The 20,075-nt window shown below is 25.0% G+C and overlaps 2 protein-coding genes across 6 annotated transcripts in view; both read right to left on the bottom strand.

The window, feature by feature from the left end:
* Nucleotides 1-31: 31 nt before the first annotated feature.
* Nucleotides 32-15,330, bottom strand: LOC122500400. The gene is made up of 5 exons (XM_043609316.1): nt 15,186-15,330; nt 14,460-14,928; nt 14,050-14,319; nt 11,321-11,637; nt 32-1,701 (listed from the first exon to the last, which is right to left on the bottom strand). Exons 2-5 carry the CDS (start codon nt 14,862-14,864, stop codon nt 333-335), a joined length of 2,361 nt encoding a protein of 786 aa, XP_043465251.1. The 5' UTR covers nt 14,865-14,928; nt 15,186-15,330; the 3' UTR covers nt 32-332.
* Nucleotides 15,331-16,415: 1,085 nt separating this feature from the next.
* LOC122500399 (probable WRKY transcription factor protein 1) overlaps nt 16,416-20,075 on the bottom strand; it is a 35,836-nt gene continuing 32,176 nt past the window's right edge. For all 5 annotated transcript variants that reach the window (XM_043609311.1, XM_043609314.1, XM_043609313.1 and 2 more), the window contains exon 16: nt 16,416-19,252. In XM_043609311.1, the coding sequence (XP_043465246.1) occupies nt 18,687-19,252 (566 nt within the window). In that variant the 3' untranslated portion in view covers nt 16,416-18,686. The remainder of the gene's footprint in view (nt 19,253-20,075) is intronic.

Here is a 20,075-nt window from a genome sequence, read left to right as displayed (position 1 = left end):
TTTTCAAAGAAAAAACGATTCCGCAAAAAAATATTGAAGAAATAAAAAATATATTTTTAAGAAAAATTACAAAACTTGGTTAATTCGTATAAAAAAAACATTGAACAGAAATAATACTCCTTTGGTTTTAAATATAATTTTCAAAATATTTCCTGATTCGAAATATTCTTTTCTCGCGTTATAAATCTAACTTTATTTTTTTTTCAAATATTTTTTTATATTATCTTTTTAAATAATATTTTCTTATATTATTTTTTTAAATAGAAATTTTTTTAAATAATATTTTTTAAATATTATTCTATTTATTTTTTTTTTAACTTTAAAAAGTCCACTTAGTGATAGTTTGGATTTAGGGGATCGTACTTTTCGCCAGCCTTATCCCAAACAGAATAAATCGTACAAAAATTTTCATTCAAAAATCTCAAAATATGTTTGGATTTGTAAAATTTTTGCTCATAATACCTAACAATGAAATCATTAACAGCAATTGTTCGATTATCGGAGAAAATGATTTCATCAATTTTCTCCTTACAAAGTAAACACACGATTCGCTCGTTTTTATTCGAAATAACGTATCGATACTCTGAATCTTCAGTTATCGAACAAGTTATTATGCCACAGGGTTTAGCGATACTGTCACGCATAAAGTACAACAGTTGACCGGCAATTAAATTCTCACGTGTCTTAAATGTCGAACATGTGCTTACAATTAATTGTCTTTCATTTTGTTTAGCAATTGTCACCGGGCCCAACACTTGATACTCTTTCATTTCATCGATTTCGGTGAAAATCCAATAAATTTTCTCTGGGATATCGATTAAAAAATGCATTGAACTCTCATCGCTTGTGACATTAAAATGTCTCATTTCTGACATTGGATTATTATAACTCAATGTGTGCATTGGCCATAATTTCGTTGTTGTACATCTGTAGGAAATTTGCCTATCCTTTTGAATTATGTCATATTTATTGTTCAGACAATCTTTCCACGATCCATTTCGACTTTTCTTCGACGATGACGAGCTGAAAAAATTTAAAGGAACTTCGATAGTTGAATTTTTTGGTTTGTCGTTGGTGAATTCTAAATCTTTTAGAAAACGATAAATTTCGTCGATTGTTTTTTTATGAATTTTTGATAATTTCATTTGAATGTAAACATCGAAATGTTCAATGAGCCAATCAATTAGAATTTCATCGTTTGGTGGATTGTCGAGAAATTTCGCTTCTTTTGCGTATTTGTAAAAATAGACAGAACGGGATAATTTTGCATTCTTTTCGTTGTACTTTCCATGTTTTAAAAATGTTATGAAACAATTTTGGTCTTGTTGATTCCAGAAAAAATTGAGAAATGATTTTCTCATTGTTTCGAATGTTTTACTGTAGCCTTGAATTTTTAACCATTCAGCAGCTTCATTTATAAGCGATTGACCAAAGTAAAATTGCTTCTCATAATCGGTTAATTCCTCTTGTTTGGCGAAAAAATCAAAGTCCTCGGTAAAACGTACAGGATGCGTTGTATCATCTCTTCCGGAGAATTTTAAATTTTCAAAGGGCTTGATACTTCTTCTTGAAGGGCGATTCATTTTGAAATTTGACGCAAGCTCTTCAATTTCGTGTAATTTTCTCACAGTCGAGTCCAATAGTATTTGTGATTTTTCATTTAAACATTCGAGGACGCTTAAATCAAGTGCACCATTGCTTCTAAAATTAAACAAAAGGAAAATAAAAATCTATATTAATAATCGTTCTATTCCGGTAATCTGTTCGCAGTTTGAAAGTGAGTTATTCTTTGATTTTTTGTTTTCTAAATTTCTTAATATTTCTTCCTTTCAAATATTTTCAATTTCAAAACTTAATGTATTAAAAATCATTGACTTCTTGCAAATAATTTCATCAAAAAATTTGAGAATAATTGCAGGGCTCAGATCGTCTTTAAGACTCAAAAAAAGTCGCTTTAGTCGCATAAATTTACAAACAAAAGTCACAAAAAGTCGCATAAAATTTCCAAAAAAAGTCGGAAAAAAGTCGAATAAAATTTTAGAAAAAACGACAAAAAGGAAACACGAAATTTGCAAAATTGTAAAAAAAACCACATTTCTCGACAACAGATACATTAATATCAAATAATGAGCAATAAAATTTTTAAAAATTAAATAAAATTCATAGCAAAATTTTAATTTGGTATTTTTAACATTTTTTTAAAAATTCTCTTTAAAATGTCAATTATTTTTATAAATAATAAAATTCATCTCCGAAATTCAATTATTTGACAAAAATTTTAATGAATTTCTTGTCAAAGTTTCAATTATCTTTATAAATAATAATATTCTTCTCTGAAATTCAATTATTTTCAAAAGTAATAAAATTCTTCGCAGAAATTCAATTATCTTCAAAAGTAATAAAATTCTTCGCAAAAATTCAATTATTTTCACAAATTTGAAATAAAATTCTTCTTATGAAATCAATTATTTTCAAATATTAATAAAAATATTTGTAATAATTCAATTATTTTCAAAACGTTTAAAAAAATTTTACGCAGAAATTCAATTATCTGCCAAAATAAATAAAATTATTCACAGGAATTCAATTATTTTTTTAAATTAATAAAATTCTTGACAGGAATTCAATTATTTTTAAAAACTTTTAAATTCTTGACAGTAATTTTTTTTTATAAATTAATAAAATTCTTCACAGGAATTGAATTATTTTCCAAAAATAATTGAACTCTTCGCATGACATCAATTATTTTCGAAAATTCATCAAATTTATCGTAAGAATTCAATTATTTTCAATTATTACTAAAATTCTTCTCAAGAAATTCAATTATTTTGAAAAATTTTAATTAAATGAATGATAAGAATTGAATTGTTTTTAATACAAAATTTTTTTCGCGAAAGTTTAATTATTTTAAGGAATTTTAATAAAATTCTTCGCAAAAATTCAATTATTTTCAAAATTCAATTGAATTTTTTACGGGAAATTAATTTTTTTCAAATATTAATAAAAATCTTTGCAAGAATTCAATTATTTTTATAACTTTTAATAAAATTCTCCACAGAAATTCAATTATTTGCCAAAATTAATAAAATTAATCACATGAATTCAATTATTTTCAAAAGTAATAAAATTCTTTTCTGAAATTCAATTATTTGCAAAGAATTTTAATAAAATTCTTGTCAAATTTTCAATTATCTTTTTAAATAATATAATTTATCCTATAAATTCAATTATTTTCAAAAGTAATAAAATTCTTCGCAGAAATTAAATTATTTTCAAATTTTTTTTTTAAATTTCTCGTTAAAATTTTTATTATCTTCATAAATAATAAAATTCATCCTGGAAATTTAATTATTTTCAAAAGTTCTGATCAAATTTTTTTGCAAAATTCAATTATCTTCAATAGTAAAAAAATTCTTCACAGAAATTTAATTATTTTCAAAAAATTTTTTTAATTCTCTTCAAAATTTCAATTATCTAAATAATTGTGTAAATATCAACACTCTTCTGCAAAATGGAATTACTTACTAATGTTTTATAAATTTCTTCCCAATAATTCAATTATTTGCATAAAAAATAATTAAAAATTTTTTTTTTATAAAGTCTTTTAATATAAATTAATGATTTTATCACTCGGTCATCTTTAATTATTATAAAACATGAAGACATCGATTGCTCCGAGTCGAAGACTCGGAGTGATCGATTTCTTCTTGTTTAATAACAATTTTTTTAAAGTTGATTAATTTGAAAAAGGTTTGAATTTGAATCTTTTAAAGAATTTTAATTCCTATGGAAAAATAATAATTAAATATTTATTTAAAAAAAAAGTTATTGATGTTTTCAAAAAATTTGTAAATAAATGTAACAGAACATTTTTTTGACTCAAACTTTTTCCTTTTAATTTAAAAAAAATTTAAATTTAATTCGCATTTTACTAAAAAAAAGTCAAAAAAGTCGATTAGTCGCATTTTTTCACAAAAAAGTCGAAAAAAGTCGCATTTTCTTAGAAAAATCGAAAAAAGTCGAAAAAGTCGCACAATCCGAGCCCTGTAATTGAATTTCTTCGTAGAATTTTATTATTTATGAAAATAATCGAATTCTCGCTAAAAATTTTATTAAAATTTCTAAAAAATAATTTAATTCTTCTCAGAATTTTATTACAATTTTTTTAAATAATTTAATTCATCCAATGAGGAATTTTATTAAAAAATATAATATAATTAAATTCTTTCGAAGTATAGTTTCTATTAAAGGTTTTGACAATAATTGAATTCCTTCAAAAAATTTTTTTAATTTATTCAATATAATCGATTTTGTTAATAACTGTAATTAATAATTTAACTATCAAAATTTTATAAAAATTTATTTATAGAAAATTCAACTCTTTTAAATAATTTTATTAGAGTTTTTGTAAATAATTAAATTCTTTTGACAAATTTCTTTGTGCTTTTTTTAAATAATGTACATATTAAAATTGTTTTGAAAACAATTGAAATCCAAAGAAGAATTTTATTATTAATGAAAATAATTGAAAATTTTCCAAAGAATTCTTTTTTATGAAGATACTTGAATTCTTGTGAAGAATTTTATTAACATTTTTAAAAATAATTAAATCGTGAAAAGAATTTTATTTTTATGAAGATAATTGAATTTTTAGGAAGAATTTTATTAAAATTTTGGAAAATAATTGAAATCCTTCAAAGAATTTTATTATTTATAAAAAATAATTTAATTTTTGCGATGAATTTTACGCCGAAAGAAATTCTTGACAAAAATTTGTTTCAAATTTTGTAAAATAATTGAAATTCATCTGTAAAGAATTCAATTATTTATGAAAAAAAAATTGATTTCTTGATAAGAACTTGTTTGAAATTTTTGAAAATAATTGAAATGCTCCGAAGAATTTTCTTATTAATGAAAATAATTTAAATCTTCAAAAAATTTTTTTTTATGAAGATAATTGAATTTTTAGGAAGAATTTTATTAAAATTTTGGAAAATAATTGAAATCCTTCAAAGAATTTTATTATTTATAAAAAATAATTTAATTTTTGCGATGAATTTTATTTTTAAAGGATTTCTTGACAAGAATTTGTTTCCAATTTTTAAAAATAATTTAATTTTTCGATGAATTTTATTTTAAAAGGATTTCTTGACAAGAATTTGTTTCCAATTTTTAAAAATAATTTAATTTTTCGATGAATTTTATTTTAAAAGGATTTCTTGACAAGAATTTGTTTCTAATTTTTAAAAATAATTGAAATTCTGTAATTTAAGAAAATTGAGGAAAAATTAGAAAAATTGAGTGATCTCGAAAAAAGGGTGGGGAAAATAGAAAAAAGGGAAGAAGAGAGGGGGAAAAGTGTGGATGAGGAAGGTGCTTCAGGAGGCGAGCACGTAATCGAAAAGAGATTAGGGGAAATTGAAAGGAAAATGGAAGGGGTTGAGAAAGAAAGAAGAAGAGAAAGGATTGTGGTAAAGGGGTTGGAAGTGGAAAAGAGTGAGGTTAAAGAAGAAGTGGAAAAAATAATGAAGGATATTGGAGTGGAAGTGCACATAAAGGGTATAAGGGGGGCTGGAGGTGAAAACAGGGATAAGCCGAGTGTATGGATAGTAGAGTTAGGAAGCGAAGAGGAAAAATGGGAGGTAATGAAGGCGAAAAATAAGTTAAGGGGTAAACCTGTAAAAATTGATGAGGATAAGACCTACAGGGAGAGAAGGATTGGGTGGCTTTTGGCAAGGAAAGCGAGGGAGGAGAGGGAAAAAGGGAGTTGGGTAAAATGGGGAAGGGAATGTTTATGGATTAATGGGAAGAAGTGGATAGTTAAAGAAGAGGATGGAGAAGTGGTAGAAGAGGAAAGAGAAATGGGGTTTGGAGAATAGCGAACAGGAGAGGGGAGGAAGGAGGGAGAAGAGGGAGGGAAGGGGAATTAAATAGGAAGATAAAAGTTGTTTTTTGGAACGTATCGGGGTTGGGAAATAAAGATGAAGGGTTTTGGAAAACATTAGGAGGGTGGGACATAATATTTTTGAGTGAGACGTGGGTAGAAGAGAAAGACTGGGATAAAATTAAAAAGAAGTTGCCTAAGAATTTTACATGGAGAATGCAAGGGGCAAAAAGGGATAATAAAAAGGGGAGAAGTGCAGGGGGGATGTTGTCAGGAATAAGAAATGGAATAGAAGAGGAAAGTCTGAAGGAAGGAACCAAGGAGGTGGAGGGATGTATGGCAAGAAGGGTAAAAAAAGGAGAGGAATATATTTCGATTGTGGGAATCTATAGGAGAAGAGGTGAGGATGTGGGATGGGGGGTGATAGAAAATTGGATGGAATGGGGAAGGGACGAGAAAGTATTGATTGGGGGGGATTTAAATGCGTGGACGGGAGAAAAAGGTGGCAGTATATGGGATGAAGAGGAGGAAAAGTACGTAAGAAAGTCCAAACACGGTGAGCTAGATAAAGAAGGGAAAAAGATGCTCAGGATATTAGCGGAAAGGGGATGGACAATTGTAAATGGGAATGTAAAGGGGGATGAGGAGGGTGAATTTACATACGTAGGAAGGGGAAATACGGTGATCGATTATGTTCTGGCAGAAGAAAAGGTAAGGGAAATAATCAGCAGTATGAAGGTAGGGATTGAGGTGGGTTCGGAGCATTTTCCACTAATAGTGGAGTTGGAGGGGGTAGAGGGCAGGGATAGAAGGAGGCAAGAAAGAAAAATGAACAGAAAGATAAAAATGGGGGATTGGGGGCAAGAACAATTAAGGGAGTATGAAGAAAGGATACAGGAGGAAGGAGCGACAAGAGAAGAAGCAGTTAGGGATGTAAACGAAAGGATTCAAAGGTTAAGAGAGATAATCGAGAAGGTAAAAGGGGAAATAAAGGCAGAAGGAGCGAAGGAGAGCAATAAAAAAGGGTTGGTGGGATGAAGAATGTGAAAGAAGCAGAAAAGAGTTGAGAGAGCATATAAGAGCATGGAGAAAAGGATGGATAGAGAAGAAGTTGTACAACAAGAGGCACAAGATGCATGAAAAGCTGTTGAAGGAGAAAAGAGAAGCGGAAAGAAGAAGATACATGGAGGAAATAGAAAAAGCTGTGGCAGAGGGTAAGGTGTGGGAAGTAATAAATAGGGAAAGAAAAAAGTGGGAGGGAATAAATAAGGATATAAAAATAGAGGAATGGACGGAGTATTTTAAAAGTTTAAGCGGGGGCATAGAAAAAAGAATTAGAGGAGAAGGCAGAAGGCAGACGGGAAATAAGGAGGGTACAGGAATAAGTATGGGGGAGGTAGAAGAGGCGATAGGAAGGATAAAAAGAGGAAAGGCGGCAGGGGGGGATGGTTTGGAAGGGGAGGGTTTAAAATACGGGGGAGAATGGGTTAAAAAGGAAATGTGTAAAGTGGTGAATGAGGTGTGGGAGGGAAAGGGGTGGCCTGAGGAGTGGAAAACAGGGCTAATAGTACCAATCAAGAAGAAAGGAGAAGGGAAAAGGGTAGATGATTATAGAGGAGTCACCTTGATGCCGGTGGGATACAAGGTGTACGCGGAGATTCTGAGGAAGAGGTTGGAAAAGAGGGTGGGAGAACTTGGATGCATACCTGACAATCAGACAGGATTCAGAAGAGGAATGGGGACGATTGACAATATCTATGTATTGAATTTTTTAATAAATAGAAATCTAAGAAGGGATAAGGGTAAATTGGTTGCGGTTTTCGTAGATTTTAAGGCGGCGTTCCCGTCAGTAAACAGGGGAATTCTGTGGAAGGTTTTAAAAGAAAAAGGAATTGAGGAAGACTTGGTGGAAAGAGTTAAGGAAATGTACGTAGACACAAGGGAAAGAGTAAAAATTGGAGAGGAGTTGGGAGAAGAATTTTGGTTGGGAAGAGGACTTAGGCAGGGATGCCCATTGAGCCCAATATTGTTCAACCTGCTAATAGCAGACGTAGAAGAGAGGTTGTCAAAGAGGGGAAAAGGGGGAGTAATATTGGGAAATGGTAGGGTATTCTCGCTAGCCTACGCGGATGATATGGTGTTAATGGCAGATGATGAGAGAGGAATGAAATTAATGTTGAATGAATTTGAGAAGTATGTTAGAGATAAAGACTTATGTATAAATGTGGGAAAGACGAAAGTGATGAGGTTTAGAAAGAGAAGAAAGTGTGAGAAAGAAGTATGGAAGTTGAATGGAAGTAGCATAGATGAAGTGAATGAGTTTTGTTATCTCGGATACTGGCTGCAGTTTAACGGGAAACAAGGTTTGAATGCGGAAAGAAGAGTGGAAAAGGCAGGAAAGATTATGGGAAAAGTGTGGAGCATAGGTATGAGGAGATTTAAGAATGATTGGAGAAGAAGAGTGTGGATGTTTGATATGCTAGTGTGGTCAGTCTTAGGGTATGGAGTGGAAATTTGGGGTTGGAAAGAAGTCAGCAGTATGGAAAGTATGCATGAGAGATATTTAAGATGGACAATGGGGTTAAATCGAAGCTGTCCGGGGTACATGCTAAGAGAGGAAGTTGAGAGAGAGAAAATGGTAGTAAGGCAGAGAAAAAGAGCGATTGGTTTAGAGAGAAAGTTTGCGGAGGGGAAGGGAAGTGGGCTAGCGAGAAGATGTTGGGAACTTATTAAAAGGGAGGAGGGAAAGGGAGGGAAAAGTATGACTATCTGGGAAAAGGAAAGATGGGGAGCATTGGGAGAGATAGGAGAGAGGGAGGAAAGCGTTGAGAAAATAATTGGGAAGTGGAATAAGAAGGACAGGGAAAATAGATGGAAAAAGATTAGAGAGTCCAGATATAATAGGTGGTACAAAATGGTCAAGGAAGAAGGGTTGCCGAAATATTTAGTGAAAATAAGGGATGAAAGGAAAAGGAATAGAGTGTTAAGGTTCAGAATGGGAGAGGGAATGAATGAGTGTAAGTATTGGATGAGTGAGGATGAAAGATTGTGTAGAGTGTGTAAATTTGAAATTGAGGACTGGGAGCATGTGTTGGATAGATGTGGAAGAGAGGAAGGATATGAGGAAAGTAGTATAAGTGAACGGGTATGTATGGTGTTAAGTGGAAATGGGGAGGGAGAGAAATGGATGAAAGAAATAGAAAAAACTAGAGCGAGGGTGGGAACGTAGAAATAATTCTTAGTTTTATAATTGACGAAGCCAAATTGGGCACAAAGAAGCTGGAAACGGAAACCCAGGCACTTGGCAGATAGATTTAGTTTTTATATTAGGTTAAGGTTAAAATGTTAGAATTGTAAGTTATCTTTAAGGTTTTTTTTTGTATTGGAAGTTTTGCCTCGAACCCTGCGGCTTGTGCAGGGAGAGAGTAATAAATAAAAAAAAAAAAAAATATAATTAAATTCTTTCGAAGTATAGTTTCTATTAAAGGTTTTGACAATAATTGAATTCCTTCAAAAAATTTTTTTAATTTATTCAATATAATCGATTTTGTTAATAACTGTAATTAATAATTTAACTATCAAAATTTTATAAAAATTTATTTATAGAAAATTCAACTCTTTTAAATAATTTTATTAGAGTTTTTGTAAATAATTAAATTCTTTTGACAAATTTCTTTGTGCTTTTTTTAAATAATGTACATATTAAAATTGTTTTGAAAACAATTGAAATCCAAAGAAGAATTTTATTATTAATGAAAATAATTGAAAATTTTCCAAAGAATTCTTTTTTATGAAGATACTTGAATTCTTGTGAAGAATTTTATTAACATTTTTAAAAATAATTAAATCGTGAAAAGAATTTTATTTTTATGAAGATAATTGAATTTTTAGGAAGAATTTTATTAAAATTTTGGAAAATAATTGAAATCCTTCAAAGAATTTTATTATTTATAAAAAATAATTTAATTTTTGCGATGAATTTTACGCCGAAAGAAATTCTTGACAAAAATTTGTTTCAAATTTTGTAAAATAATTGAAATTCATCTGTAAAGAATTCAATTATTTATGAAAAAAAAATTGATTTCTTGATAAGAACTTGTTTGAAATTTTTGAAAATAATTGAAATGCTCCGAAGAATTTTCTTATTAATGAAAATAATTTAAATCTTCAAAAAATTTTTTTTTATGAAGATAATTGAATTTTTAGGAAGAATTTTATTAAAATTTTGGAAAATAATTGAAATCCTTCAAAGAATTTTATTATTTATAAAAAATAATTTAATTTTTGCGATGAATTTTATTTTTAAAGGATTTCTTGACAAGAATTTGTTTCCAATTTTTAAAAATAATTTAATTTTTCGATGAATTTTATTTTAAAAGGATTTCTTGACAAGAATTTGTTTCCAATTTTTAAAAATAATTTAATTTTTCGATGAATTTTATTTTAAAAGGATTTCTTGACAAGAATTTGTTTCTAATTTTTAAAAATAATTGAAATTCTGTAAAGAATTCAATTATATATGAAAAAATTGAAATCTTCAAGAGAATTTTATTTTTTATAAAGATAATTGAATTTTTAGGAAAAATTTTATTCAAATTTTGGAAAATAATTATAATCCTCCGAAGAATTTTATTATTTATAAAAAATAATTTAATTTCTGCGATAAATTTTTCTTCCAAAGGATTTCTTGACAAGAATTTGTTTCAAATTTTGTAAAATAATTGAAATTCTTATCAAGAATTCAATTATTTATGAAAAAAATTGAATTCTTGATAAGAATCTGTTTGAAATTTTTGAAAATAATTGAAATGATCCAAAGAATTTTATTATTAATGAAAATTTTGCCATGAATTTAATTAAAATTTTTGAAAATAATTGAAATCCTTTGAAAAATGTTAATATTTATGAAAATAATTAAAATCTTGAAAAGATTTTTATTAAAATTTTTCAAAAATAATATTATTGTTTCAATGAAAATTTAATTTCTTTGGAGAAATTCAATTAAGATTGTATTGAAAATAATTGAATTTTTGGGAAGAATTTTATTAAAATTTTAGAAAATAATTTAATTCTTTTGAAAAATTTTATTGATAATAATTGAATTTTTGCAATGATTTTACTATTTTAAAAAAATTATTAAATTGTTTCCAAGGATTTATTAAAATTTTATTGATAACAATTGAATTTTTTGCAAAGATTTTACTGCTTTAAAAAATTATTGAATTGTTTACAACGATTTATTAAAATTTTGTTGAAAATAATTGAATTTTTGCAAAAAGTTTTATTATTTTTAAAAATAACTGAATTCTTCCGAAAAATTAAAATTAAATTAAAATTAAAATAATAAACAAAGAAATTATAAATAATAATAAAAATAAATTTTTAAAATTATGAATTAAAATAATAAACTAAAATTAATTGCTTTTATCAACTTACATTTTTTCGCCCTTCTGAGTGATAAATTTTTTCTCAACAATACTTTTATCATCATCATCATTATCATCGTCATCTTCATCGTCGTCAAGAGTCTCATCTACTTTATTCAAAGTAATTTGAGACTGTGGAGTTTGTAAAATTGATTCGATATTTTTTTTTACATTTGAATCGTGCTCATTTTCAGTGTCACCATTATTTAAGGATTGAATGCAAGAATAATCACATACAGAGACCATATTTTCGCGGGCAGATTTTGATGATTCCTTGCTAGGAAGACATTCATCTTCATAGTAACACGATAATGAACATTGATGATCCTATAAAAAAAAGAAATTCTAATTAAATATTTTTTCCTATTATTTTTTGAATTATTTAAATATTTAACTGGAAACTGTTATGAGCGACACTCTATACTTCATTTTCTTATTATTCTTATGCAAACTACAAAATTTTTTATTTTCAAATATTAACTTTAATTTTTGAATAATTACAGATTCAAACTAAAAAAGATTCACTTATTAACTACTTAGCAATTATTATTATTTTTTATTATTTTCTAACATTTCAATAAAATTCTTTACAAGAATCCAATAAAATTCAATGAAATTTAAAATGAATTTCTCGAAAGAATTTAATTATTTTCAAATATTTTAATAAAATTTTTCGAAAGCATTCAAATATTTTCAAAATATAAAATTCTTCTCTGGAATTCAATTACATTTAATACAATTTTTATAAATTTTCTCGTAAGAATTCAATTATTCTTAAGAATATTAGGAAATTTATTTTTAAAAATTTCTCTTTTTAAATATTTTCTATTCTACAATTAACGCATTGAAAATCATTGAATTCTTGCTGAAAACTTTATTAAAAACTTTGAGAATAATTGAATTCTTTCGAAGAAATTTATTATTTATGATAAAAGTAATTGAATTCTTCAGAAGATTTTTATTAAAATTCTAGAAAATAATTCTATTTTTTCGCAAAACGTTAGTAAAATTGTAATAAAAATTATTGAATTCCAATTATGAGTTTTGTTATTTATAAAAAATAATTGAATTCTTGGGAAGAATTTTCTTAAATTATTTAAAAATAATTCAATTATTTTGAAAAATTTTATTGAAAATTATTGAATTTTTGAAACGATCTTCTATTTAAAAAAAATAATTAAATTATTTCGTGAAATTTTTTTTTAATTTTGTTGAAAATAATTGAATTTTGGCAAAAAAATTTACTTTTTACAAAAATAATATTGAATTTCTTTGAAGAATGTTATTGTTTATAAAAATAATTTAATTCTTGCTAAGAATTTTGTTAAAATTTTGTTAAAAATGATTGAATTTTTCCAAAAATTATATTTATTTATTTATAAAAATATAATTTTAATTAAAAATTTTGAAAAAATAATTGAATTTCATGAACAATTTCATTCAAGTTATTAAAATAGTCGTGATTGTTAATAATTGATATTAAACATTTAGTTAATGAATTTTATTAAAATTTTAGAAAATAATTGAATTCTTTTGAAAATCTTTTTAACGAATTATGAAAAAAATTGAATTCTTTCGTGAAATAATTCAATTTTTGTAAAGAATTTTACTATTTATAAATAAAATTGAATTATTTGGATAAATTCCTTAAAATTTTAGAAAAAAATTGAATTTTTTTGAAAAATATTATTAAAAATTAGAAAAAATCGAATTTTTTCATAAAATTTTATAAAATTTGTATTAATTGAAATGATGATAAAATTGTATTAATAATAATTTAATTCTTGCAAACATTTTATAACGAATTAAGAAAAAAAATTGAATTTTTGCAAAGTTTTTATAACGAATTAAGAAAAAAATTGAATTCTTTCGTGAAATTTTTTAAAAAATGTTGTTGAAAAAAATTTATTGAATTTTAGCAAAAAATTTTACTATTTACAAAATAAATTGAATTTTTCCGAAGATAATTTGCATAATAATAAATGGAAGATCACGTTGAAAAATAATTAAAATTTGCAATGAATTTTAATTAAATTCCTTAAAATAATTAAATTTAGCAAAAGTTTTAATAAAAATTCTGAAAATAATTGAATTTTGCAAAGAGTTTTATTAAAAATTAAAGATAAATTAGAATTTTAATAAAATTCCAGGAAAAAATTGAATATTGCAAAGAGTTTTATTAAAATTCATGAAAAAAATGGAATTTTTCAATAAATTTAAAAAAAAAATCCTGAAAATTGAATTTAGCCAAAGATTTTTATTGAAATTCCAGAAAATAATTGAATTTTGCAATAAATTTAAAAAAAATTTCTAAAAATTTCTAAAAATTGGATTTAGACAAAAATTTAATTAAAATTCATGAAAATAATTGAATTTTGCAACAAATTTTAATAAAATTCCCTAAAATAATTAAATTTTGCCAAAAAAAAATTAGTAAACAAATTAATTAATTAATTGAGTTTTTAAAAAATATTTAAAAAATAATCAAATTTTTGATGAATTTTAATTATAAATAATTTCTCAAAAATTCTAAAATAGTAAATTTTAAAAAGTTTTAAATTACTTTGTCAGGGAATTACTTTTTTCAAAACTATTTTAATATTTTCATTTTTTATCGAATTTACTCTTGAAGATTATTCATTAAAATTTTTAAAAATTCAATTATTTTGTAAAATTTTCAATAAAAATTCTATAATAGTTAATTTTCAAAAATTAAAAACTATTTTTAAATAAAATTACCTCAGTGTCAATGAAGTGAACAGAGATTTTTTCTCCCTGATCTGATTCGCTTTTTGCGAAATTATCGAACGTCAGTGTAAAGAAAAAAGGATATTGTCTTTTTGTTGAATTATTCGTCGAAGAAGTTCTACTGATATCAGAAAGAGAAATTGAAAGATTTAAAATTGAAATTAAAGTTTCTCTTTTGTCAATTGTGATAAAATCTTTTTCTGACGTTGACTCCGCCATACACGAGTAACAATAGAATACGCCTTTTATTTTTTCGAAGTGCTGAAACATGTAAACTTTTTTAATATGTATAAATAAAAAAAAAGAATATTTAGTAAAATATAAAAAGCAGAATATATAAATAATGACAATATTTACACATTTATAACTTACAATTTTTTAAATTTACAAAATTTACTTACTTCTGTACAATCATCACATAAAATGACATAATTCTTGCACTTCTTGTGAAATTTTAAATCACCAAAATTTATTGAATTACACATAGGACAAGTGGAGTTTACTTTTACGAAATTAAGTTCAAAAGCGTAAATATATTTTTTTATTGCCTTTGTTCCCTTGATAGTGCAATTTTTCATTAGTAGATTATATTTTTTGTCTTCTGAAATTTTTGCCATTGAAACATTATCTAATTTGGCTTCAGATGTGTCTAGACTTTTTAATAAAATTTGTTTCACATCATTAATTTTCATCGATTCATTTGCCGATATCACTACAGCAAGAGGTGAATTTATCCTATTATTAATTGGCTTACAAGTAAATGTAAGTTTACTTAATTCATCACTATTTATCACCGTATCTTCCATTTCAATTGTCGTAACTTTCTTATTGTTCCTTGTCAAGAAAAAACTATTTTGTTTTGATCAAAATCTGAAAATATTTATAATTCCTTAGTAATAAGATTAAAAAAAATACAAAAATATTTTTGATTTTTGAATAAAAGAAACGAGTTCTGACTGCCGATTTTATATTTTAAGGTTATGAGATCGAATTTACTTTTTCGATTTACAAAAATAAAAATGATATTAGTACAAAGACTTATATATGAAAGTAAAAAAACTATTTAAATTAGTAGGTAAAAATTATATTTATTAAAATTTCGTTTAACAGAAATGACAATTACAAACCTTATTTTTGTTGTCGATTGTTGTCACATGTTCGAACTCTGCGCGATAAGAGAGAGAGAAATTTTTTGAACATCATCTCAAACTTTATGAGATAATCCGCAGATACTTGAGATAAATTTTAGATAATCTCTTCATAAAGAGATTATTTTTAATACAATTTTAATAACATTTCAGGAAAGATATCTCAAATTTTTTTTTAAATTTTAATAACATTTTTCGAAAAAATTCAATTATTTTCAATAAAATTTAAAAAAAATTTCACGAAATACTTAATTTAATTATTTTTTTTAAATAGAAAATCATTTCAAGAATTTAATTATTTTCAATAAAATTTTTCAAAGGAATTGAATTATTTTTAAATAATTTAAGAAAATTCTTCCCAAGAATTCAATTATTTTTATAAATAATAACATTCTTCGGAAAAATTCCATTTTATTTTTGTAAAAAATTTGTTTTTGACAAAATTTAATTATTTTCAATAAAATTTTTCAAAAGAATTAAATTATTTTCTAAAATTTTGTTTAATAAAATTCTTCGCAAGAATTTCAATTATTTTTATAAATAATAACATTCTTAAAAAAAAATTCAATTTTATTTTTGTAAATTTTTTTGTTTGTAAAAAATTTGTTTTTGACAAAATTCAATTATTTTCAACAAAATTTTAAAAGAATTTCAGGAAATAATAATTCAATTATTTTTTCTAAATAGTAAAATCGTAAGAATTAAATTCTTTTTAAATAATTGAAGTATTTATTTATTATTTTCGAAAAAATTCAATATTATTTTTGTAAAATTTTTTTTCTTTGTAAAAAATTTGTTTTTTTGCCAAAATTTAATTATTTTTAACAGAATTAAAAAAAAATTTCACGAAATAATTGAATTATTTTTTTTAAGGACCTAGTAAAATCGTTGCAAAAATTAAATAATTTTCAATTAAATTTTTAAAAAGAATTTAATTATTTTAAAATAATTTAAGCGAATTCTTCACAAGAATTTAATTATTTTTTATGAATAACAAAACTCATCATAGGAATTTAATAATTTTTAATACAATTTTAATAATGTTTTGCCAAATGATTCAATTATTTTCTAAAAGTTTAAAAAAAATTCTTCTCAAGAATTCAATTTTTTTCATAAATAATAAATTTATTCGAAGGAATTCAATTATTCTCATTTCAATAATGAAATTTGCAAATATTGTCAGATTGTCAAATAGAATAATTCAAAGTATTATCAGGTCGTACCAATTTATTATCAATTCTTTTTTAATCACAAAACATTGGGCGTATGCATTTTTGAATTGTGACCATGGGGTACATAAATAAATAATATGATTAAATTTGTTTTCATTTTCATTTTTCTGAAACAGTGTATATATATATTTTTTTTTATTTATTTTTTTTGACAAAACAAATGTCACGAAGAAAAGAAAACATAATTTTTTTTTTGGAAAATTTCCTTGATTTGCATAAACTGATTTTTTAAATTAACCGATTCCAAAAAAACAGAATGGTCAGATTAAAAAAAAATAATAAATTAAAAAGACGCTAGAAGTCACACTGCCTGACAATTGTTAAATTTTAGAATCAAATTTTTTACGATTCGACTCAATTAGAAAATACCGAAATTCCAAATATTTTAGGTGACATTGAATTATTATCGTTGATTTAAAAAGAAAATCAAGATTTTGAAAATGGAAAAATGATAAAAAAAAAACGATAAATGATACTAATCAGTTTAAAGGGTTAAAAATACGTTATTTTTTCAAAAATCACTCTTAAAATTCGTGATTTCGTTTTTAGACGAAATTAAGTATCTGCTGATTATCTCCCCATGAACTAACATTCGATTACAATAATTTTTCTTTTATTAACGTAGTACGTACTTTACAATTGTTTTTTTTTCTTAAGAATACAATACAAGCTTTACGCTTTCAAATTGCGCCCCTGATTTGATTTCATGCTAGAAAACAAAAAATCGAAAGAAGAAAAAAATAGAAGAAAAAAACTCTTTCTCATCAGTATCACTTACAGTCTCTTAAAAATAATTATTCATTGATATTTTCTACATATATAAAAAATATAATTGTAACGTTGAAACATAAAATATAGTCGACGGCGGTGACTTTCTAAATTCTAATCACATTACTCCATAATGACTTCTAATTTTTATTAACGCGAAACTTAACCATCGTTATTTTTCAAAGGGAAAAAAATTGACAAAAAAAAAATTTGACAAGAATCACACTTTAAGTGTCACACTTTAGAGGACACATCTTAAAAAATATTCTTTAAAAGAAAAAAGAAAAAATTAAACCAATTATCACTAAAATTAGAAAATTAAAATTTTCCCTCTTGTTTTCTTTTTTTTGCAAAAATAATAAAATTAAATAAAAAGTGAAAAATAATTCTGGTTTTAGTTTCGGAAAAATTTTTCAGAAAAACTTGTTAAATTTTATTTCTCAGAGGAAAAAAAAAATTATAGTCAAATTTTATGGCACGAACAACTTAATCGAATCGATGACTATATTCTTTTTTTTTTTTTATCGACGCTTTTGCAATTTTCTCGTATTCTAATATTGCATTTGCGTGAAATTTCAAATAAAATAATACTCAGATTATAATTAAAAAGTCAGTCTAATACGAAGAAAACAGCATAAATTGCTCAATGCAAATTATAATATATATATATTATACAAAAAAAAATTGTTCTTATAAGATAAAGATTAATATATTACTTCGAACGTATATTATTATAAATGATTTTTTATGACATGATTATTCATGCTTCGCTTCGGCAAAACGAAAAAAGAGAGGAAATAATTATTAAGGCACAGCCCCACACGAAATTTCGCGCCAACTATCTTTTTATTCGGGTTTTAATGAGTCGGGACTGAATTTAATAAAAATATTATTCTATTTTCTGATGGCAGAAAAATCAAAAAAAAAATTCACTGAAGGGAAAATAAATTTATATCCGATATAAATTTATCATGTAGAAATCAATTGCTAGCAATTTTTGATAGTACTCGAAATCAAAATACTAAGAAATCTAAGAATCTAATCAAATTTTTAATTTCTATTTTAATTTCCAGAAAATAAGAAAAAATTCAGAAAGTAAAATTTTTTTTTTTGCAAAGTACTATAAAAATTGTTAGCAATTCATCAATTTTCCTAAGATTTCTTTTTAAACCTATATTTTAGAGAGTTTAATAGATCACTGTTAACGCGTAAACTAAGAAACATTTCTACAATTTTGCCAATGCAGAAAACTTGTTTGTTTCTACAGGCTGGAACATTAATTTTAATCCTAGATAATAATTTTTCGAATTTTTCTTCTATTTTATTTATTGAAATTTGGAGCTTTTTTTCTCAAGAGAGAGATTATTTATTGCCAAATAAATAATATTAAAGAAGTGGAAATTTTTCCAAAGAAATAAAAAATAGAAGAAAAATTCGAGAAATTGTCAAAATAAACTATAGAAAACTAATAAATCACATTTTAGTGAAGAATATTTAGTTGACCATTGTTTGTGGCATAAATCATTCCTTGACCTGGTTGCGGTATCCATCGAATGCAATTTAAACTTATTTGTCCAGTTGTTTCTCTATTATTTTGTAATAATTCACGCAATAGAATCATATTCTCCTTGGTGTCCTTCATATCGATATCATTGCCTGGACTTGGATTCCTCCAATTGAGATAATTTTGTCTATCATCCTCGGGATGTGGCACATTAGGATCGCGACGATAAATATTACGTAAATTCGGTGATCCTGGTATATAAACAACTGTTCGACTACAGGCGTGTGTACGATCGAATATATTATAATATTTTGAATCAGACGAATCGACGGATACTTTTTTATCCGTTTCGGGTTCACGATTCACCAATTTATAAATTAATGCCATTGGCAATGGCCTCGATGGAAGATGAATTCTCCTCGATCCAATTCCAACGAGAAGATGTTGTCCCGCTGGTGACATTGATAATGAGACAATTGTTTGGTCCGTTACTGTTGAATAAACTCGTTCTCCCAAATTCTCCCATTGTAAACTGTAAACTCCTGAAATTTACAGAAAAAAAAAAAATTAATAAAACTAGTGACAAGCTTTACACTCAATAATTAATAAATTTTTTAAAAAGTATCAAAAAATAGCAGAGTTGCCACAAATATTTAATTTTATTTTTCCCTGACTTTTCCCTGATTTCCAGAAAAAAATTTCACTTTTTCCCTGACCATAAAGAATATTCTGATTCACTCTAAAAATTATTAGATACTCAAAAAAAAGGTTCTATTACATTTATTTACAAACTTCTTTAATTGTAAAATTATTTAGAAACATCAATAACTTCTTTCTTAAATAAATATTTAATCATTATTATTTTTCTGTAGGAATTAAAATTCTTCAAAATATTCAAATTTAAACCTTTTTGAAATTCAACAACTTATAAGAATATTATTACAAAACGTGAAGAAGACGATCACTCCGGAGTGATCGTCTTCTTCATGTTTTGTAATCATTTAAATTGCCATAAAATTTTTTAAAATAAGTTAATTATTTACAAAAGTCCTTAAAAAAATCCTTCGCAAGAATTCAATTATTTTTACAAGCAGTAAAATTTCACAAAAAAAATTCAATTATTTAAAAAAAATGTAATAAAATTCGTTGCAATAATTCAATTATTTTTATAAATAATAATAAATCGATTATTCGTTCATTCATTTTTAAATCAATTTTTATTAGAAAATTCTAGAAAAATTCAATTATTTAAATTAAAAAATAAATCATTTATTGAATAATTGAATGTTTGTTAAAATTGAATTCTCATAAAGAATTTTATAAATAAAATTTTAAATAATTGAATTCGTTTGACAAATTTTAATA

The sequence above is a fragment of the Leptopilina heterotoma genome, unplaced genomic scaffold (assembly GCF_015476425.1).
Source record: "Leptopilina heterotoma isolate Lh14 unplaced genomic scaffold, ASM1547642v1 Lhet_183, whole genome shotgun sequence".
Taxonomy (NCBI): Eukaryota; Metazoa; Arthropoda; class Insecta; order Hymenoptera; family Figitidae; genus Leptopilina; species Leptopilina heterotoma.
The sequence above is the reverse complement of the archived record's forward strand: the minus strand, read 5'-3'. Positions and strand labels throughout refer to the sequence as shown.